General features: G+C 46.5%; 2 protein-coding genes across 6 annotated transcripts in view; one reads left to right on the top strand and one right to left on the bottom strand.

The window, feature by feature from the left end:
* The window catches only part of LOC142257802 (protein S100-A13-like), a 70892-nt gene extending 60456 nt beyond the window's left edge, over nt 1-10436 (top strand). The window contains exons 1-3 of one of the 3 annotated variants that reach the window (XM_075330021.1): nt 6451-6534; nt 9811-9983; nt 10220-10436. In XM_075330021.1, the coding sequence (XP_075186136.1) occupies nt 9834-9983; nt 10220-10351 (282 nt within the window). In that variant the 5' untranslated portion in view covers nt 6451-6534; nt 9811-9833 and the 3' untranslated portion in view covers nt 10352-10436. Of the gene's footprint in view, nt 1-6450; nt 6535-9603; nt 9674-9810; nt 9984-10219 lie in introns of those variants that run through there. The other 2 variants (XM_075330022.1, XM_075330024.1) reach the window with 2 other exon arrangements.
* The window catches only part of S100A1 (S100 calcium binding protein A1), a 71932-nt gene that overhangs the window by 13194 nt on the left and 35870 nt on the right, over nt 1-22868 (bottom strand). The gene's annotated exons all lie outside the window — the stretch shown is intronic.

Raw genomic sequence — 22868 nt, 5'->3', positions numbered from 1 at the left:
TTGGCCTATAAGCTTTGGCCACCACCACCGGGCTCATATATACAACATTCTAACATGCTGTATATAAGAGCCCAGGCCGGGGGCATAACATAAAAAACACTTTATAATACTCTCCTAACGGTCGCTGCGGTGGGCCTTATGGGCGTCTCCGTTGTCTGGTGCCGGCGCCTCCTCTTTCGGCCATCTTTGTCCTCTTTCTGAAGCCTGGGTGCATGACGCGTCTATGTCATACACACTCGCCGATCCTGCGCAGGCGCACTACAATTCTTTGATCTACCCTGCTCAGGACCTGAATGCCAGTGAGTGTGGATGACGTCGGACCCGTCATGCACAGCGGCTAGAGAAGAAGGAGCACAAAGACGGACAAAAGAGGCGGCGCCAGCACCGGACAACGGAGACACCCATAAGGCCCACCGCAGCGACCGTTAGGTGAGTATTATAAAGTGTTTTTTATGTTATGCCCCCGGCCTGGGCTCTTATATACAGCATGCTAGAATGCTGTATATAAGAGCACGGTGGTTGGTGGTGACCGCAGCTTATAGGCCAAAAAAGTGGTGACAGGTTCCCTATAATCATATGAAATGCAGCTCAAAGATCTGGTGATGACTCGGCCATTGCAAAATATTTAACGTCTTTGCTTTCATAGGATGTTTTGGACCATTGGCAGAATGTGACAGACTGTTGATCTGGCTGCTCCTAACATTTCTGCTATGTCTCTGATGGATTTCTTTTTTTGCTAATTCTGGTCGGTTTCTCTTTCATTGAGAGCTCTTTTAACAACATGTAGGTTCTTACGAGGGGCTGCTGATAAGTCTTTGGCATCTTTTTTGTTTCTATGATAACAAATGTTACATCACATGAAAGCCTTTTGTGCCTAATATATGTTTTCAAAATTGTGTGTTTGTTGCTTATGGCAACAGTGTTCTACGCACGCGGGAAAACAAAATGGTGGAGTCTAATGCGATATTCACAGCATCTGAGAGCAGAGGGATAAAATTCTTGTTTCTGCAAGGAAAGTCTGTGAAGGATATTCATGGTGATATGTAGCAGACATTGGGGGATCAGTGCCCTTCATATTCCACAGGTAAGAACTGGGTCGCCAAATGTAAATCGGGCCACTTCAGCCCCAATGATGAGGAACGTCCTAGACTCCTGAGAGTGGTTCTTGTTGTTGAGAAGATTGTCGATGCTGTGCACAACCTGATACTGGAAAATCCACGAATTTCAGCTAAAGCAATAGCAGACGTCATGGGGATTTCCCGTGAACGTGTTTGTGTCATTATCCATGAACATTTGGAAATGAGGAAGCGATCTACAAAGTGGGTCCCAAATGTCTGACCACAGATCAGAGAAGCAGCGAGTGACAACTTCCCGCTCCATTTGTCAGCCTTTCCGGACTGAGAAGAACTTCCTGGATCGACCGGTCACTAGGGATGAGACCTGGATTTATTTGTACGACCCTGAAAACAAGGAGCAGTCAAAAGAGTAGAGGTACAGTGGTTCTCCTTGTCCAAAGAAGTTCAGGGTGCAAAAATCAGCCACCAAGGTGATGGCGTCTGTGTTCTGGGATAAGGAGGGTATGCTGCTAGTGGACTACATTGAAAAGGGTTCCACCATCAATGCAAGGTGATAAATTGAAGTTTTGGACCAATTGAAGGCAGCTGTGAAGGCCAAAAGGTGCGGCAAGCTGTCCAAAGGAATCTTGTTCCTGCAAGACAACGCCTCCGCTCACACTGCACAAGTGACCACGGAAAAACTGGCAGAGCCGGGCTTCAGCTGGTGACCACCCACCTTGTTCACCAGATCTAACTCCCTCCGACTATCATGTGTTTCCAAACATGAAGAAACACCTCAGGGTACCACATTTCACACCATTTCTGATGCCATGGCTGCTATAAATGCCTGGTTTGAGGCACAACCAAAATCCTTCTTTTTGCTAGGCTTACAGAACATGGAATACCAATATAAGAAGTGTGTTGTCATCAGTGGAGAGTGTGTGGAAGAAATATGGAAAGTTTCATCATCCTAGCTCGTTTCTTTCTGGGTAAAGCCAAAGACTTATCAGAAGCCCCTCGTAATAACAGCTTTCAAATGCATGTACCACACCTGGAATCAGCTCCAGACCTATTACTGATTATGCATTACCTAGGGAATACCCCTCGCAGCCCATTAAAGAGCTTTTGAGATACTTGTCTAATTACTTTTGGTCTCTTGAAAAAGAGGCAGCTAAATATTAAAGAGCTGTAATCCCCAACCCTTCCTCCAATTAGGATGTGAATTCCCTCAAATTAAAGCTGAGAGTCGGCTCGTGAAGCCCATATTGATTGTTTCTGAATTTTGCATTTTGTTTTGGAAAAGAGCTGAAATGACAAAACTTGTGTCACTGTCCAAATATTTCTGGACCTATTTACTTTGTAAGCCTCTTGTGTGATACTGCATGGCAAGCTGATGCATCTAAACCCACTATGTGTGACATTGTCTGCTGAGCTGCTGTATCTAATACCTGGGCTGTGTGTAGAGATATCTGTGAAGATGTAATTTACCCTCTCACTGTATATGCTGTGATACTATGTCATGATATGCATATTTCCCTGGTTGTATTAGTTGTAATTCATGTATTTCCTTGGGGGAGCTACTGGTCTCAATGTGTCTCTCTCATACAATTGTAGTCTTGGCATCTAATGTGATTATGTAAATAGCCTGTCCTCTTCTTTCCAGAGTTGTGTATCTAATCTGTAATTGAATTGGCCAGTGAAGGAATAGTCATTGTTCTGCACAGCAGGGGATCCCTTCATCTACTGTGGCTGGCAGACATATTGGAGCCCTGTGATGGACCAAACCATTGATGATAGGATGTGTGACCCCCACCCCCTGAACATGGTGGGCTGGTCAAGGAGCACAGACAATGCATTTCCCTTTTTGTAACTTCAGAGTGAGCTGAAACTTGAAGGGAGCAGGAGCTCCAGCCTGTGTGGCTGTGGACACGGACGGAGCTAGGCCTGTGTGGCGGCCCGTGGGATTGTGTGGAACTCTTTGGACTACTGTAAGGACGATTGCTTTGTAATCCGGTCCGAGGATTGTCGGGAAGGGCCCCCGAATCTGTTTTACGTGGACTTATCGTGTGCTGTTCTTGTATTCCTGTTAGTAAACCTGTTGGATCATCCTCGGCCTGTTGTCTCTCCTTGCTCTGCTGTACACCCCGTCACAAACTGGTGGCAGCGGCGGGATCAGAGCAGAAGAAATGGAGGACAACAGCCAATCGACGTCTGAAACCAGAACCTCAGGATACAGGAACTGGACTGTGGCGAGTCTACAAACAAAGGCCCGTGAATTAGGTGTCGGCTACAAAGGACTCTCCTAAGGAGCAACTAATTGAGGCATTGGAACACGCTTGCCTGCAAGATGGCACCGAGGAACAATTTCCACAGCAAGGGGAGCAAAGACGGGAGCCGGAGGTGAATACCCAAAAAAGTCAATGGGTTGTGTGGTACAAGGAAAAGATGGCACTGCTTGGAGATGAGGCCACCATAGAAGATAAGAGGGAGGCCATGCGTGGAGCTGAAGAGAAGGAGCGCAGGATGGAGGAGATGGCATTGCTGGATAAGCAGCTCGCTGTGGAAGCCGCGAGAGGTTCCAGACAGACTGTAACCCCAGCACCCATCATGAGGGAACTTCCCAGGGTGTCCCGCAAAGACTTTAAGCCGTTCAATGAGGCTGCAGGCGACATTGAGGGCTTCTTCCAGGACTTTGAGCATCAGTGTCGATTAATGGAAGTCCCGGACAGGGAGCGTGTCCGGCATCTGGTTGGGCTCCTAGAGGGGGGAGCTGCTGCAGCCTATAGAGCTATGGACCCTCGGTGGAACTGTGAGTATGCGGAGATTAAACAGACTATTCTAGAACATTATGCTGTAACGCCAGACACTTACAGGACTCAGTTCCGTGCTTTAGCCTGTGATGGGGAAGTGTCTTTTAAGATATATGCTCATAGACTCAAACAAATATGTAATCGCTGGCTGGAGGCAGAGGAGGCCTTATCTTGGGAGACCTTCCTGCAGGTCATCCTAAAAGAACAATTCTTTGCCCAGTGCCCCGCTGAGATCCGGGAATGGGTGCGTGAGAGAAAACCAGCGACAGTGGAGGAAGCTGCTGCTCTCGCTGATGAGGTGCTCACCATCAAGCCTCAGTGGAGGGTTCTGTTGGAGGATGGAGAGACGCCTAACAGCTCCACAACACCGGATGCCCCCAGTTATTCTGTCCCCATTGTTCCCCGTTCCTCTAAGCCACCACATGTTGATACCCGTGTTAATGTGCCTCCAGTTGCTTCTACTGCACTTTCTGGAATACGCCGGGGAGAGGAAGTAACAGAGCGCTGGTGTTATGTTTGTAGGCATCCCGGGCATTTGCAGGCCTCATGCCCAGCCAGGCCATGGAGGAATCATCCTCAAACCCCTACAGCACCTTCAGGTGGGAGCCGGCCTCCAAGTTCCCCTACCCCTTACCCAAGAGGACGCCTTGGATGGAGGGAGACCCAGCTCAGATGCTATCAATGTGGACAGCCAGGGCATCGGCAAGTCTCCTGCCCAGCTGTTCAAATGAAGACTGATGCTGCGCCCAATCGGATTGTTAATTATTTACAGCCCAGCGCCATGGAGGAAGATGTGGCACCGCTATGTGAGGACTGGCCTAGTGACTCAGCCCATGTTGCACCACCAGGAGTTTACGGGGTGCGACCCGCAGTTATGACGACTTCTGCTCATCGAGGTAAGCACTTGCAGGAGGTTGTGCTGGATGGACAGAGACTTGTTGGATTCTGTGACTCGGGTGCTTTCCTCACACTGGCTGATCCCCGAGTGGTTCGGCCTGAGGCAATCCATAGAGGACCTGGGATTGTTATTGAACTGGCTGGTGGACAATGGAGGACTATTCCCACAGCCACTGTGGATCTGAACTTTGGTTTTGGGGTCAGGCGATGCGTGGTTGGGGTGATGGGTGGTCTGCCTGCAGCTGTTCTCCTGGGCAATGATGTGGGAGAGCTACGATGCCAATTCGTGGCTGCATGAAGCCACATGTAAGTAACGCTCTGCCTGTGTGTACTTAACCAGTGACCTGTAGAGGTCCCTAGTACGTACACAAGTTGGGAGGGGGAGGGATTGTGAAGATGTAATTTACCCTCTCACTGTATATGCTGTGATACTATGTCATGATATGCATATTTCCCTGGTTGTATTAGTTGTAATTCATGTATTTCCTTGGGGGAGCTACTGGTCTCAATGTGTCTCTCTCATACAATTGTAGTCTTGGCATCTAATGTGATTATGTAAATAGCCTGTCCTCTTCTTTCCAGAGTTGTGTATCTAATCTGTAATTGAATTGGCCAGTGAAGGAATAGTCATTGTTCTGCACAGCAGGGGATCCCTTCATCTACTGTGGCTGGCAGACATATCGGAGCCCTGTGATGGACCAAACCATTGATGATAGGATGTGTGACCCCCCACCCCCTGAACATGGTGGGCTGGTCAAGGAGCACAGACAATGCATTTCCCTTTTTGTAACTTCAGAGTGAGCTGAAACTTGAAGGGAGCAGGAGCTCCAGCCTGTGTGGCTGTGGACACGGACGGAGCTAGGCCTGTGTGGCGGCCCGTGGGATTGTGTGGAACTCTTTGGACTACTGTAAGGACGATTGCTTTGTAATCCGGTCCGAGGATTGTCGGGAAGGGCCCCCGAATCTGTTTTACGTGGACTTATCGTGTGCTGTTCTTGTATTCCTGTTAGTAAACCTGTTGGATCATCCTCGGCCTGTTGTCTCTCCTTGCTCTGCTGTACACCCCGTCACAATATCATCGGCTCATCCATCACCCTCGGTCGGTGACATTGATCTCTGAATCTATTGTCACGTTGTAGATCTGATTACAGCTCGCCACCGTCTTCATTTCCAGCTCCATAATTGGTCTATGTTTTTATTAATATTTTCGTTTACATACGCGTAGATGTTACTGTTCTGTTATACTCTTGGAAGGCGGGCTATACCACTACTGTACAGCCATGATGCAGTTATATACCTTGATTACCATTGGTTTGGCGTCTCCTCGTGTGGATTGTAATGTTGGCGCTATAGAAATAAAGATTTAATATTATATTGTGCGCTGGTTGGATTTAGAGTGTGAGCTGCTGTGTCCAGAGTTTCATTACCTGGTTTACCTGTATGCTAATTAGGAGGTTATTAGCTCTTCAGGCCTGTGCTTGTGAGTGTTGTCCTGCTTGTGCCACTAATTTGTAGCTTGTAACGTGCACCCACTGACGGCACCATTGTCTCTGAATGGTAAATTATTAAGATATCGTCTCATGTCCCGGCATTAATAAATGATGTGCTGAAGGCTCAGTGCTGCCCTCTGCTGCCGCTGCACCGCCCTACAACCGACGGCAGGAAACTCCCCTATAGCTGCTGTCACAGTCTGCACCTCCTCCTTCTGCCACAGGCTTCTCAAACTTCCTGTTATCCCGAGGATAGGAATGTCTTAAAGGTGTATATACAGTGTGAGTAGTAAGAAATGATTGCACGTACCCTTCTGCAATGTACTAACCCTCTGCTTCCCTTATGTGCATGACCCTGCGCTGTCCTCACTGGTCAGAGGTGTCTATGTGCAGGTCATTCGCAGGCTGCACTATGTATGGTGATTCAGCACATGGCTGCAGGGTGGGGGGGATAATAATTCTGCTCAAAACCTCTGGGGAAATCCACATCTTTCAGCATATTCACAAAGTGAAGCGTTTTCCTGCTTCTCAATATCTCAAGCATTTGATAGGATTGCAGACCCAAGCTCACAGGCCATGTGCCCACGGAAGAAAGGAACTGCGGATTTTGCTGCGGAAAACTTGCGGATTTTCTAGATTTTTCAGATAAATCCGCGAGTTAACGCAAATACAGACACTCCCCATGTTATCCTATGAGATTTGGGGAGTGCTGTATCAATGCTGCAGTATTTGCGGCTGCAGAAAATGCTGCAGATTTCCCACAGCCGCACGTAACTGTATGTCAATTATTCATGCGGAATTATCTGCGGAATTCCCGCTCCTCTACTATGGAGATACAGGGCAGGAATTCCGCATGAAATCTGCACTTTTTCCACAGGTTTACCACAACAATTCCGCAGAAATACCGCAACAATGGATAGCTGCGGATTCCGGGGAGCTGCTGCGTGAACCTGCGGAAATACCTGCAGAAAGGTCCGCAGGTACGATCTCCTGTGGGCACATGGCCTAAAGGGTACTTTACACACTGCAATATCGGTACCGATATCGCTAGCGAGCGTACCCGCCACCGTCGGTTGTGCGTCATGGGCAAATCGCTGCCCGTAGCACACAACATCACTTACCCCCGTCACACATACTTACCTTCCCTGTGACGTCGCTCTGGCCGGCGATCTGCCTCCTTTCTAAGGGGGCGGTTTGTGCGATGTCACACGGCAGCCGTCCAATAGCAGAGGAGGGGCGGAGATGAGCGGGACATAACATCCCGCCCACCTCCTTCCTTCCGCATTGCTGGTGGATGCAGGTAAGGAGATCTTCCTCACTCCTGCGGTGTCACACACAGCGATGTGTGCTGCCGCAGGAACGACGAACCACATCGTACCTGCAGCAGCAACGATATTTGAGAAAGGAGCAACGTGTCAACGAGCAACATTTGTTCACGTTTTTGCGCTCATTGATCGTCGCTCCTTGGTGTCACACGCTGCGATGTCGCTAACGGCGCCAGAAGTGCGTCACTAACGACGTGACCCCGACAATATATCGTTAGCTATGTCGCAGCGTGTAAAGCACCCTTTAGGCCGGCTTCACACTTGCGATTAACTCGCACGAGTGCAATGCGAGAAATTCTCGCATTGCACTCGGACACATGTTAATCAATGAGGCAGCTCCCATCTGCTGTTATTTTTTTCTCAGTCCAAGTCGGACTGATAAAAAAAAATCACAGCATTCTGCGCTTTGGTGAGTTTCTCGCACGAGTCTCTTCAATGAAAGTCTATGGGTACGTGAAAAAAAAAGGATGTCACACAGACGGCACACGGACTATACTAGTGACATGCGTTTTTCTCAATACATTTCACGCATGTAGCAGAGAACACTGTAAATGCTCCTGTACATAACAGTACATGAATAGCAGCTGCTGAGGGTAAACACTGACAGCACACTGACAGCACACTGATGAAATGCGAACATAAATCGACCGACTTTCTGGCATGAAAATCCGACTGATTTTACACTCACAAGTGTGATTCCAGCCTTAGGCTATGTGCCCACGGGGCCTTGTTTCTGCGGATTTTGCCGCGGATTTTTCTGGATTTTCCAGATAAATCCGCAGGTTTTAGCATGTAGTCACTCCCCATGTTATCCTATGGGACATGGGGAGTGCTGTGTCCACGCTGCGGAAAGTGCGGCTGCCGAACATGCTGCGGATGTAGGCATCCGCATGTATAATTGCATGTCAATTATTCATGCGGAATTACCTGCGGATGTCCCGGCCCTCCGCTATGGAGATAAGAGGTCGGGACGTCCGCAGGTAAGCCGCATGAATGTCCGCATATTTCCCGCAGCTATTCCGCTGTAATCTAGCAGCTAAAAACAGCTGCGGACGTCGGCGGGCAGCTGCGGGAAACATGCGCTCGTACCTGCGGATACATCTGCAGGTACGAGCGCCCGTAGGCACATAGCCTAAGGCTTATATATATATTGCTTCCTGTGGTGTCTGAGTCAGACTAGTATCAAGGATTCGGATGTTGCTTTAGGCCTCATTCAGACGTCAATGATCTGCTCTGATTTTGATCAGTGTTTTGGATCTGATTTTCATTTAGTTTTTTTGGGTTTTTTTTACAAGTGTTTGTTTTTACTATCCAAATTTTTTTACATAGTTACATTTGAGAAGTGATTTTCTCATATTAAAAAAATAAAAATGGTAAAGCTTCTCCTACCCATTGCAATAACAATAAAGGACGGCACACAGATGGCATTGTGTGCAGTCAATATTATTTTTTTTTTTTCTTTTGTAATACAAATATTTATCCGTAACGCGGGTCAAAATGGACATTTTGGGGTGGTTTTTTTTTTTGTTTTTTGTTTTTTTTTGTCTGTAACTAACTGGATGCAAAAAGTCACAGACTATAACTGGTATGTGCTCTATTTGAAAAACAAAGCACATGTATATGGAAAAATAGATGTCTGAAGGAGGTCTTGTGAAACACATAAAAGGATGGAACAGGTCTGCGGTTAGACCGGTTGTTGGCGACTCTCCCATGGTCTACACATTCCTTACATGATGTTCAGAATTATTCGGTGACTGTCTGTATTATATGTCAAGCATTTAAGATGCCACCAAATTGGGGTCTGCTGTGTACAAGATCTTTTACAGGGATCTGATTGGCTCAGATGGTGGTGGGGTGCACAGTTTACACCACATGGCATGAATGATGCCATACTGGAAGTTGGCTGATGTGTGCCTTGCTTGCTACTTACAGAAGAGTTAATAAGTGTTGGCTTTGTGAGGTGGGCGGCGAGGGTCACTCCTCTCGGCAGTACACTGGGGGACTGTTCTGGTGCCAGGACTTGGAAATGTGGTGGGACTGGTATACAGCTACATCTGTGTGAGTGATCAGTCAGCGCAGAACACGGGTGTGAGCTGGTAATGTCTTCTGCCTGTGCGCTCTGCTGCGCCCCTTTCTCGCTGTCCCTGCATCCTTTATTTTTTGCAATTTCTTGGCTTCTGGCTATTATTACCTGTGCCCCTCTATTTACAACGCTCTTTCCTTTTGGTGCCAGGCTTGTTAACACCACAGCATAAGATGGCATCTTCACAGACTGAACTGGAACATGCCATTGTAACAATAGTGAAATGTTTTTTTGACCACGCCGGAGAGGAGGGCAAGAAAGGAACTCTGAGTGTCAATGAATTCATCAAACTTTCTCATGATGAGCTGCCGCACCTGATGAAGGTAAGTCTGAGCCTAAATGTAATGTCCAGCAAATCAGTGACATACTTGTTTAGTTAGTATGCAGCGGTCACTAGCCGGTGGGAATCCTGATACATTAATGGCCAAGACCATGGGACCAGACTATAGAAATCCAACATTCTTAATATTGGGCTCCATCCTCTGCATCGGCTGCCGTTGTGTGTGGAGATGTCTTGAGCAAGATTTCACGTAAAATTTACTTTTTTTTTTTTTTAAAGGATGTCTCCTTAGAGGAAAAGATGAAGGAACTGGATATTAACCAGGACAATGAGCTGAAGTTTAACGAGTTTTGGAGACTGGTGGGCGAGCTCAGCAAGCAGGTTAAGAGAGATATCAAACCTAAGAAGTAGTGATGTCCACATTGTGTGGCGATGGCCCGGGCGGCGAACTGTGCCTTTATTTGTTCCTTGTGTCAATAAAGCGACTGGGATATAAGATGTGTCCTCATTATTTTACAGTCCGTGTGTGACTTAATGTAATAGACTCTTATAGGTGAAGTACTCGGGATATAGATGTATTTTAATATTTATTTTTTGTTTGTATGACCATTTGCTCGCTGTATGATTGTTCTGGATGCAGTGTGCACAGGTAGGAACATATCTTTGTATAGAAAACATGGAGAATTAGAACAGGCTCAAACTATTTGGCATTCCCTGCTCGGTCTCGGCTGCCATCCAAAAAGTACAATGTTAGTCTAGCATAGTGAAAATAAAAAAATTCCTAGTTTATTACATAAATGATTACGGTAAAATCCACAAGTGCAAAGGAGTACAGGCTTAATACTTCATATGTCGTTGGGTGCAATTTGGTTCACAGCTAGCAACCCACAGAATCTTACCCCAAATTATGGATATATCATAGTCGTGTCTAGCATGGTAAAAATTTGTTTGGAAAAAGAGTGGTCATATTATTCCACTGGGAGGTTACTGTTGGAAAATATGATCTAAAGTAGAATGTTCCAAAACTGTAGTTGTCCTTTGTATATCATTCGCCGTCATCCCCCTTACCTCACCGGAAAGGAGGGGTGAGGGGTCTAGATGATCCCATCACAAAATCCACTGTACATGTACGGCACATATCGGAAACTGGTGTATGGAGCGGGCCGACAGGTAATGGCTGTGTATTACAGCCAAGAACTGCCGCTAAAAATCGTGGGTAGAGTGGAGTACCAACCTTAATTAACCTTTAAAATCCTTCTGACAGCAGGACTTAACATGCACCAGAATGAAGGCACCCCATTTTCAGCTCTTGTGACGTGATTGTGGTTCACCAGTGGGTAGCTGTAACAGCAGGGGATGTGGTGAAGTCCTCTGTGCTTGTCATAGCAGATCTCCTTTGAAACCCTGCCTCTGGCCTGGTATTGGAGGAGACTGTGATTTATTCTGTATGCAGCAACTATTATTATTTATTCCATGGCGCGTTACATGTGAAAGGGGTATACAAAATAGGGACAAGTACAATAATCAAACAATACAAGGCACAGACAGGTACAGGAGGATGGAGGTCTACAAGGCAATGCAATGGCATTGCTGTATAAAGCACCAGCGATTAAGACGATCACAGGTTATAGTCCCCCCCTAAGGCAGGGGGCGTACATTATTGAAATCATGGGGCCCATAGCAAAAGTCTGAATGCCCCCCCCCAATAAAAAAAAATACAATTAAATATTAAAATAATAAACAATATATGTTACTGGGGGGAACATACAAGTTACTGGGGGCAGCATACAAGTTACTAGGGGCATACAAGTTATTGGGGGGTGAATATACACATTATGAATTAATATTCATCCTAGCCAGGCTATACATATACCAGTCCATCTGCAGAAGACCAGTCTAGGCAGTGCTGTGCTCCGTTTTGTGACTGTGTGTGACTCCTGACGCTCGTTGGGCACCGCAGCGCCTGCAAACAGTGGAATCAGCCACAGCAAACAAATCAAAGAACTCCAGAGTAAACCGTACTAAAAAAAATAGTCCTACCAAAGTGCCTCACAGTAATTAGTGATACATTTACTGCCGCCATTTAAATAATACAAATTTATAATCATCTACATTTCTTTTTAGTAACGCATTAACAAAATAGTCATACTGTCATGATCCAGGACCGGTATTCTCCGCTCCAGAGTTTCACAGACTCGGCCTGGTCATGTCAGGGTTAACTCCCATAAGCCTCATTCTGGTTTCAGGAGACACTATATCTGGTCTCTGAAACTGCATTCCAGTGCTGGTTATAGTTTTGCTCTGCAGCCTGTGACTGGCTCTGGTGAGATTTCCTGGTTTATCTGACTCTTTGTTGTCGTGCCCTGACCTGTACCCTCTCCCGTTTGTCCATCTGTCCCAGTGTCTGACTTCCCGCTCCAGTCTGTTGTTTGTGTTTCCCTCTGCATCCCTAATCTCCCGACTTCTGACTCGGTTGTGTTTTCTGACCTGATTTTGATCCTCCCTCTGCAGTGACTTGATGTCCTGGCTAGACCCTGCCTGTATGACTACTCTATTGCCCCCTGGTGGTTCGCCTGTTAGCTGCCTGCTTGAGTTACTCTGCTGTACTTTAGCTGCCTTTCTGTTACAGTGTAACTTTGACTCTCCTTCACTACTCTGCTGCCACCTAGTGGGGATTACGCTGTACTCACTTCTTACTAGCCCTTTGTACAGCGTGACACATACAATTACCGAATAACACATATGATATAGTGTTACTGAATAACACCCACCATACCTAGACCAATAATACTAATATACATTGCAAAATAATGCCAACACATCATTGACAAAAAGCCAGCTCACCCTAGTCCCAGTCAGGAGTGTACCACATAGTCCGCATGGAAATCCCAGGTGGGGAATAAATAGAATCCAAAGCGAAAAACAAATCCAGCGGATCTCAGGCAGGAATAAATAAAAACACCATTTATTTCTTCTTTAAAAGACCATAATAGATGGTATCCAACACAAAACAAGATATATGATCCAACGCATTTTGACAAGAAAGATACCCTAAAGGGGGCTTTACACGCAACGATATTGCTATCGATATGTCGTCGGGGTCACAGAATTCGTGACGCACATCCGGCGTCGTTAGCGACGTCGTTGCGTGTGACACCTATGAGCGAGTGTTAACGATCAAAAATACTCACCTAATCGTTGATCGTTCACACGTCGTTCATTTTCAAAAAATCGTTGCTGGTGCAGGACACAGGTTGTTCGTCGTTCCTGAGGCAGCACACATCGCTACGTGTGACACCGCAGGAATGACGAACAATACCGTACCTGCGTCCTCCGGCAATGAGGTGGGCGTGACTTTCATGCGGCTGCTCTCCGCCCCTCCGCTTCTATTGGACGCCTGCCGTGTGACGTTGCTGTGACGCCGCACGAACCTCCCCCTTAGAAAAGAGGTGGTTCGCCGGCCACAGCGACGTCGCTAGGCAGGTAAGTCCGTGTGACGGGTACTAGCGATTTTGTACGCCACGGGCAGCGATTTGCCCGTGACGCACAAACGACGGGGGAGGCTGCTTTCACGAGCGACATCGCTAGCAATGTCGCTGCGTGTAAAGCAGCCTTAAGTCTTATTCATGGTTACTAACAGTGATTGGCAATACCTCTAAATTGTCTGCTATATCCCATCATGCAACAGGTTACCTGTTGGAGCCCAAATTGGCTCCCTTATACACCTTACAAGTACACCTGTACACAGGGAAAATCACTCATACACAAATACACACAGTATAATAAAATAGTAACAATACATAAGGAATATAATAACATATACACATGAAACAACATTACTATTTTATACAAAATTAATTATATTGAACAATTAAGTCTTGGTGGATATTCAGCCCCTGTTGAACCGTTGTATCAAGTTGAAAAATCCAAAAGGATTCACAGTTAAAGATTTTTCTTTGAAAATCTCCTCCTCTATCCGACTACTAACCTTTTCAATAGCTCTGAATTTAAGACTTAAAAGATCCCCTCCATGTTGCAAGGAAAAATGCTTAGAAACCGCTGAAGAACCGCATAAGTATGTCTTGGCCGTATCCAAAACGTGTCGTATGAGGCGGTTCTTCAGCGGTCCGACTGTACAGCCGACATATTGCTTGCAGCATAGAGTACAGTTAATAAGAAATAACGCCTTCACTGTTACAATTCATATGTCTCTTCAACTGATATTGCAACCCAGTAGAAAAGGAAAAAAGGTATCACCCATAGCAACATATTGACACACCTTACAGGGAAAGTGGCCACATCTAAAAAAAAAACAAAACTCTAAATGTGAGCCATGTGCTATTAGATCTAACCACATTTTGAATATGATAACTGGGACACAATATGTTGCCAAGGGTTGTAGCAAGATACAAAACGCACAGAATTAGATTTGAATGTGTTTGCTAATTTTACATTCTGGTTCAAAATAGGCACATATTTCTTGATAATCCGAATTATACTATCATATTGTGGGCTAAAAGTTGTGGAGAAAGTAATAGGTGCAGAATAATCCTCCATTTTGATATATTTGGATTTATCACATATTTTATTCATTAATAATTTCCTCCTATCTACCCTATCCAGATAATTAAGAGCCCTATCTAGCGTTCATTTTGGATATTCCCTGACTCGCAAGGCGTGGGCACTGGAACGCGCATACAAATAAATAGAGGTACGCCTCCCACCTCCAAAAACACAGCGGATTTGTTAGACTTTCTAACAGAGGGGGAGAGGATGTAAAAATAATATTTTTTTTTTGCTGCCAGAAAGCAGCCGCCCCCCGCAACACGTCGCCCCAGGCACAGGACCACGGGTGCCTAGTCGCAAATACGGCCCTGCCAGTAGATAAACCTGGTGCTCACAAATTATGTATTGACTATCAGAAACTTAACAAATTTTCTGTAAAGAAGCAGTATCTTTTGTCACTCATCCCTGATCTCTACAACCAGCTGGTTTGGGGCACATTGCTTCACTAAACTAAAGGCTACTTTACAAAATGCGATATCGGTCCCGATATCGCTAGTGTGGGTACCCGCCCCCATCTGTTGCGCGACACGGGCATATCGCTGCCCGTGCCGCACAACATCGCCCAGAGCCGTCACACATACTTACCTGTCCGGCGACGTCGCTGTGACGGGCGAACCGCCTCCTTTCTAAGGGGGCGGTCCATGCGGCGTCACTGAAACGTCACTGAACCGCCGCCCAATCGCAGCGGAGGGGCGGAGATGAGCGGGACGTAACATCCCGCCCACCTCCTTCCTTCCGCATAGCGGCCGGGAGGCAGGTAGGGAGAGCTTCCTCGCTCCTGCGGCGTCACACGCAGCGATGTGTGCTGCCGCAGGAACGAGGAACAACCTCGTTACTGCTGAAGTAACGATAATTGGGAATGGACCCCCGTGTCGCCGATTAGCGATTTTTCACTGTTTTGCAACGATGCAAAATCGCTAATCGATGTCACACGCAACGGCATCGCTAATGCGGCCGGATGTGCGTCACGAATTCCGTGACCCCAACGACTCCGCATTAGCGATGTCGTAGCGTGTAAAGCCCGCTTTAGTCTCATAGCTGCATAAAAGCTCATCAGTGTAAGAAAAGAAGATAATGGAAGACTGCATTTAACACACCTGAGGGTCAGTATGAGTGTCTGGTGATGATTTTTGGGCCCTTTATTGTGGCAAATGTTTTTCAAAATTTAGTTGATGACATATTAAGAGATATAAGTGGTAAATATGGGTTTTTCTACTTGGATGACATCTTGGCTGATTCACCTGATATTGAGTAACATATCCGACATGCACACATGGTGCGCTAAAGACTCATAAATAATTCCTTATTTGCTAAACATGGGGCAGAAGTGTTTAATTGGAAGCCTGAGGCAGTCTTACCCTTCATTTAATTATAATAACTTGGTTTTTTTTTCTTGTCTGACCGGAATTCATTCCACTCGAATTAGAGTGTTCTTTTATTGTGGCTGTCAAAACTGCCGAAGTTGGAGTTGTACCAGTGTTATCGCAAGTTACACCATCTCTTACTCAATCTGTCAGGAGAAATTACGACATCGGTAATCATGAATTGTTGGCAATTAAGTAGGCTGCAAGGAAAGGCGCCACTTCCTCCAAGGTGCAAATATGCAAAATATAAAGACACCATTTTATAGTTGTGTCTTCTGATCCCTAGATCTTGCAGAAGAGACCCTTAGATCCCAAAACCTATCCCCTGACATACTCCTACCAAAAAAGTATTTGTTCCTTTCTAATTTCGCCTATGTATTTTTCAAAAGCTTCATGATTCTGTGCTTGCAGATCACCCTGGCATGGACAATACTATCTATCTGATAGCCAAGAATTTTTGGTGGCCAACCATCGTTGGGGACTATAGGGAATTCGTACTCACTTGTGAAACTTGTGCTCAAGCCAAGATGTCCCAAACCTGTCCCACTAGGTCTCTCCAGCCCCTACGAGTCCTTGGACCCACCGCGTCATCACTGATTTCCCACCCTCAGAATTGGAGACTGTTATCCAGATTGTAGTTGACCGATTCAGTACACTATCATTTTGGGTTGCCTAATTCTCAAATCTTAAGTAAGTTATTCTTGAGACACATATTGTGTTTTCATGGTATTCTGTAAAATAAAGTTTCCGACATTCTGTTAAAATGATGAGTATTGAGATTTATTTTTTTTCTTCTGGCGACCCACCTGAGACCAATGGTCAGACTGAATGCACTAATCTAACACTTGAGCAGTATGTTCGGTGTTATGTCTGATAATCAGTATGACTAGGTGGAAGATCTCACCTTAGCTGAATTTGCTATTAATAATCAATATTGAGAATCTGTTTAAAACTTTTTTCCATAATATTAGATTACATTCTTGTTTTGGTTCAATTTTATCCACTGTGATAGGTACTTAGGAGGTAAAAAAACATTCTGTAGACACATTGAAGTGTATCTGGTCGAAAGGCTGTTAGGTGCTCTCTAGCTGAGGTGGATCTTCCAAGGTTTGGGTGGGCACATGGCAGACGAAGCACAAGGGAGACCGGTAGCAGAGGTGCTAGAAGCCGCAGGCAGAGGAGACGTTCTAGAAGCCAAAAACAAGTAGCAGAAATTATAGAAATCGCAGGAGCAGGAGATGTCCTGGAGAAGGCAGACATAGTGAAAATACTGCAAACCGCAAGCAGGAGACATCCTGAAGACCACAGAAAAGTAGCCAAGATATTTGAAACTCCAGGCAGGAGATGTCCTGACAGATAGCTGAGATACTGGAAACCACAGACAGGTACTGAGCAGGTCGAGGTGCACAGACAAACTAAAGGCCGCTTTACACGCTGCGATATCGGTAGCGATATCGCTAGCGTGGGTACCCGCCCCCATCTGTTGTGCGACATGGGCAAATCGCTGTCCGTGCCGCACAACATCGCCCAGACCCGTCACACTACTTACCTGTCCGGCGACGTCGCTGTGACCGGCAAACCGCCTCCTTTCTAAGGGGGCGGTTCGTTCAGCGTCACAGCGACGTCACAGCTGCGTCACTGAACCGCCGCCCAATAGAAGCGGAGGGGCGGAGCTGAGCGGGACGTAACATCCCGCCCACCTCCTTCCTTCCGCATAGCGGCCGGGAGGCAGGTAAGGAGAGGTTCCTCGTTCCTGCGGTGTCACACGGAGCGATGTGTGCTGCCGCAGGAACGAGGAACAACTTCGTTACTGCTGCAGTAACGATTTTTGAGAATGGACCCCCATGTCACCGATGAGCGATTTTGCACGTTTTTGCGACGATGCAAAAATCGCTCATAGGTGTCACACGCAACCGCATCGTTAATGCGGCCGGATGTGCGTCACCAATTCCGTGACCCCAACGAGTTCGCATTAGCGATGTCGTAGCGTGTAAAGCCCCTTTTAGAGTCTTTTTAGCAAGTGGGATGGGATTACTCACTTTGCTTGCTCACTGAGGTAGACAGAAGCGCTTTCCATTTAAAAGTCCAGTGGGTTTATTAAAGCAACACAATAACCGCACATCTGGTAACATACAAATCCTCTTCTGGCTTAAAGGCACACAGCATGGTTACACAGCCCGTTTAACTCCCTTTACCCCGCACAGGTTCGGTTACCACTTCTCCATACAAGTATTCCAGTGGAGCTATCTCAGCCTCCACTCACTGACCCCAGTCAGTATACTCGCCCATTTCCAGAGGTACCCTGCAGAGGTATCACAAACTTTCGTACACTGACCCTGATCAGAAGAGGCAAACCCTCCTTTCTTCACTGAGTTCCTTCCAGAGACTTCACAACCTCTATACACAGTCCTGGTCAGGACCAGCTAATCATCTCTCTCAGTGGATTCCTTCCTGGAGATAACACAGCCTCCTCACACTGACCATGTGTCAAACAGTCTCCATTTTGACACGAGACACATACATGGGTGGAGTTATGTGGATAGGCAGACCCGTCCGTCTGTCCAGCTATCTGTACAACCTGTCCCTGGAGCACCCTAATAGGACTTGTGGCACTGCAAGATCCAAAGCGGACATCCAGATTTACACCTCTGTGATACATACCCTCCACCTTGTTACACAAGATACAGTTTTAAGTTTTAATACTAAGACTTATATAAGGCCTACAAAGACACACACCTTGTGTCTTGCTGTTAAGACTCTTTATTTGTGTTTGCAACATGACCTGCTTAGTACCTGACTGCGGTTTCCCGCATCTCAGCTACCTGTCTGCAGTCTCCATGTCTCATTCCTGCCTGCAGTTTCCAGTATCTCAGCTACCTCTCTGCAGTCTCCATGATGTCTCATTCCTGCCTGCGGTTTCCAGTATCTCAGCTACCTCTCTGCAGTCTCCATGATGTCTCATTCCTGCCTGCGGTTTCCAGTATCTCAGCTACCTGTCTGCAGTCTCCATGATGTCTCATTCCTGCCTGCGGTTTCCAGTATCTCAGCTACCTCTCTGCAGTCTCCAGGACATCTCTTATTTGTCTGCATCTTCTAGTACCTTTTGTTTTACCTGCCTGCTGCACTGATGACCATTGCTCGTGAACCCACCTGGACCTTGGGCTTGGAGGATCAACCTCACCTTTAATCATGGTTCTCAAAGGTACAGTAGTTTCTACACCGCTGGCAGCTTATGGACTTTTTTGGAGGGAGGTACTGTTAAACTCCTGTCCTGGATTTGGGCTCTCCACCCTTCTCCTTGGACCACTGAACTTTCTTGCGCTCCACATTTTGCTTTTTTTTAATGTAGCTTGGTGTGCTCCCATGTGATTATCTTCCTTTCATGTCTCGGGATTCAAATCGGGCAAGCCTGTGTTGTGTGATTGACTTCTTCTTTCTCCAATGAGCCACAGTGGGTTCTGTTTCTGTCCATGTTCATTTTATCTCTTGTCCTTGTTTCATTCTTTTTCAGACAGCAGATGTTTTCAGTTGTTAATTCAGCCTTCCCTATCACCTTTTGGGTGCTGCTATTTAAACCTTCCCCTTTCTGATCTTTCCTTCTGGTGATATTCTTCGTGGATCCGATTTGGCGTCACAGCCATAGTGCCTTGGATTCCTGTCAGTCAGAGATCATCTAGGTTATTTTTCTATGCTGCTTCTGTCTATCCTAGTCCTTTCTGTTTTTCATAGCTAGGCAGTAGGAGGCATTTCTTTTTAGCAGAAGTACTTCACTTTTTCCATTTATTTTTGTGGTTTATGTTTTCTCACTAAGGAATCCTTTCTATCCTGATTCAGGATTATAGTGCTGTCCCCCTTTCCCGCCAATTCTTAAGGAGGTATGAGGAAAACTTGACGGCTGATTAGGAAGCCAGGTTTGAGTTGTCCTCTCCTAGCACTGTGGTTAGGGAGAGGACTAGGGACTGAACAGCTATGAACCTAAGTTTGTACAGGAATCGGTTGGGTCAGGGGTGTTTGTTTTCAGATAGGCTATTGCACAGTACACAGCAGGGACTCGTTTATAAGATTATTGCAGCAGAGGAACATTTATTTTTTTTTAAACATCCAATTTTTGAAATTATTACTATTCCAAAATATTTTGATTAAAATGAACTTTAAGATTCCTTCTGCCAGCAGGTTATATCAACAGCAAATACCTGATCAAGAAGTTTCATTATCTGTTCCTGATTACAGTAAACCCTGCCTTAAGTGTCCGGAAGCCGCTCTTATTAAGCTGGTGTCACACACAGCGACAACGACAACGACGTTGCTGCTACGTCACCATTTTCTGTGACGTTGCAGCGACGTCCCGTCGCTGTCGCTGTGTGTGACATTCAGCAACGACCTGGCCCCTGCTGTGAGGTCGCCGGTCGTTGCTGAATGTCCAGCTTCATTTTTGGTCGTCACTCTCCCGCTGTGACACACACATCGCTGTGTGTGACAGCGAGAGAGCGACGAAATGAAGCGAGCAGGAGCCGGCACTGGCAGCTGCGGTAAGCTGTAACCAGCGTAAACATCGGGTAACCAAGGGAAGACCTTTCCCTGGTTACCCGATGTTTACGCTGGTTACCAGCCTCCGCTCTTGCTGCCAGCGCCGGCTCCTGCACTGTGACATGTGGCTGCAGTATGCATCGGGTAATTAAAACGATGTATACTGTAGCAAGGAGAGCAAGGAGCCAGCGCTAAGCAGTGCGCGCGGCTCCCTGCTCTCTGAACTGTGACATGTAGCTGCAGCACACATCGGGTTAATTAACCCGATGTGTGCTGCAGGAGAGCAAGGAGCCAGCGCTAAGCGCGGCTCCCTGCTCTCTGCACATGTAGCACAGCGACGTTATGATCGCTGCTGCGTCGCTGTGTTTGACAGCTAAGCAGCGATCATAACAGCGACTTACAAGGTCGCTGTTACGTCACCGAAAATGGTGACGTAACAGCGACGTCGTTGTCGCTGTCGCTTAGTGTGACACCAGCTTTATAAATGGCATACTGTTACATATCTGGTGAGACCTGATCTTGTAATGTCTGGTTCTGTCACTGTGTGGGTCGCGCTGGTGATGGAGGAGATGTCGGACTCTGGATCAGAAGCTCTGGGTGACGCAGGCATTTCCCATCCACTAAGATTAGGGTACTATAGTGCTGTCCAATCTGGTAGTATGGGTGTGTGTGCTGTCCAGCTGGAGTAATTGGTTCTCTGCTCCTTATAGTCTGGAGGTCAGATGCATGACTGTCTAAGACAACTGCCGCCAGAAAGACATCCGTGCCTTGGGTAGGACCTGAGATGCCCACCCAGGCACACAGGTATTTCCCTATGGTTTTGCTAAATTATCTCTCTCTGGTTGTTTATCTTATCTAGAAAAATGTGAGACTTGAACCCTTTATTGATAATAGTTCTGAAGAAAGTTTTGTTGATGCCAAGATGGCAAAGGATCTTGGCTTACCCTTGGTAAAATTGTTTTCCTAGGAAAGTCATTACTATTGATTATGCACCTTTCACGAAGGGTGCGGTGAAGTATATCACTGAGGAGGTGTCCCTGCATGTTGGAGATTTACATTTGGAATCTGTGTCATTTATCATTGAACCAGCCTGCCACTGTGGTCTTGGGCTTTGGTTAAATAAACATAACCCAGTTATTGACCGGCACCAGGGAGATATTTTACGCTAGTCCCCAGAGTGTCAGAACACATGTGTGTTTTTATCTGTGACTCTGTCTTAAGCCACATCCAATATATCTGGAAACTTTGCTGGTAAATTTTCTGTGTCCGAATCTAAACAATACCCCACAAAGAGATTCTGATTGTCCCATTGTTCTGGTACTAAACACTTGTTTGCCTAAAAGTACAATATGTAATCTCACCTGTGGTCACCAAACTAAAGGCCCTGTCACACTAAGCAACATTGCTAGCAACATCGCTGCTAACGAACAACTTTTGTGACGTAGCAGTGATGTTGCTAGCGATGTTGCTGTGTGTGACATCCAGCAACAACCTGGCCCCTGCTGTGAGGTCGCTGGTTGTTGCTGAATGTCCTGGCCCCTGCTGTGAGGTCGTTGGTTGTTGCTGAATGTCCTGGGCCATTTTTTAGTTGTTACTCTCCCGCTGTGAAGCAAAGATCGCTGTGTGTGACAGCGAGACAGCAACAACTAAATGTGCAGGCAGCAGGAGCCGGCTTCTGCGGACGCTGGTAACCATTGTAAACAGCGGGTAACCAAGAAGCCCTGTCCTTGGTTACCCGATATTTACCTTCGTTACCAGCCTCTGCCGCTCTCACTGTCAGTGCCGGCTCCTGCTCTATGCACATGTAGCTGCAGCACACATCGGGTAATTAACCCGATGTGTGCTGTAACTAGGAGAGCAAGGAGCCAGCGCTAAGCGGTGTGCGCTGCTCCCTGCTCTCTGCACGTGTAGCTGCGTGCGCTGGTAACCAAGGTAAATATCGGGTTGGTTACCCGATATTTACCTTAGTTACCAAGCGCAGGATCGCTTCAGTGCGTTACTGGGGGCTGGTCACTGGTTGCTGGTGACAGCTCACCAGCAACCCGTGTAGCGATGCTCCAGCGATCCCTGCCAGGTCAGGTTGCTGGTGGGATCGCTGGAGCGTCTGACTGTGTGACCTCTCACCAGCAACTTCCTAGCAACTTACCAGCGATCCCTATCAGGTTGTATCGTTGTTGGGATCGCTGGTAAGTTGTTTAGTGTGACGGTACCTTTAATCTCAGGGGTGCGTGTAACTTTATCCATATAACAGAAGATTAGTGGAAGACTGCAGGTAACACAGTTGAGGGTCACTATAAATATGTTGTCATGCTTTTAGGGTTCAGTAATGCCTCGGCTGTTTTTAAAAAATTTGTTAGACATATTCGGAGATAAAAGCGGGCAATATGTGGTTGTCTCTTGATGACATCTTGGTTTATTTATGTGATATTATGTCACAGATCTAACATGTATGTACTATATTTATAAGACTA

This window comes from Anomaloglossus baeobatrachus, chromosome 12 (genome assembly GCF_048569485.1).
Source record: "Anomaloglossus baeobatrachus isolate aAnoBae1 chromosome 12, aAnoBae1.hap1, whole genome shotgun sequence".
Taxonomy (NCBI): domain Eukaryota; kingdom Metazoa; phylum Chordata; class Amphibia; order Anura; family Aromobatidae; genus Anomaloglossus; species Anomaloglossus baeobatrachus.
The sequence above is the reverse complement of the archived record's forward strand: the minus strand, read 5'-3'. Positions and strand labels throughout refer to the sequence as shown.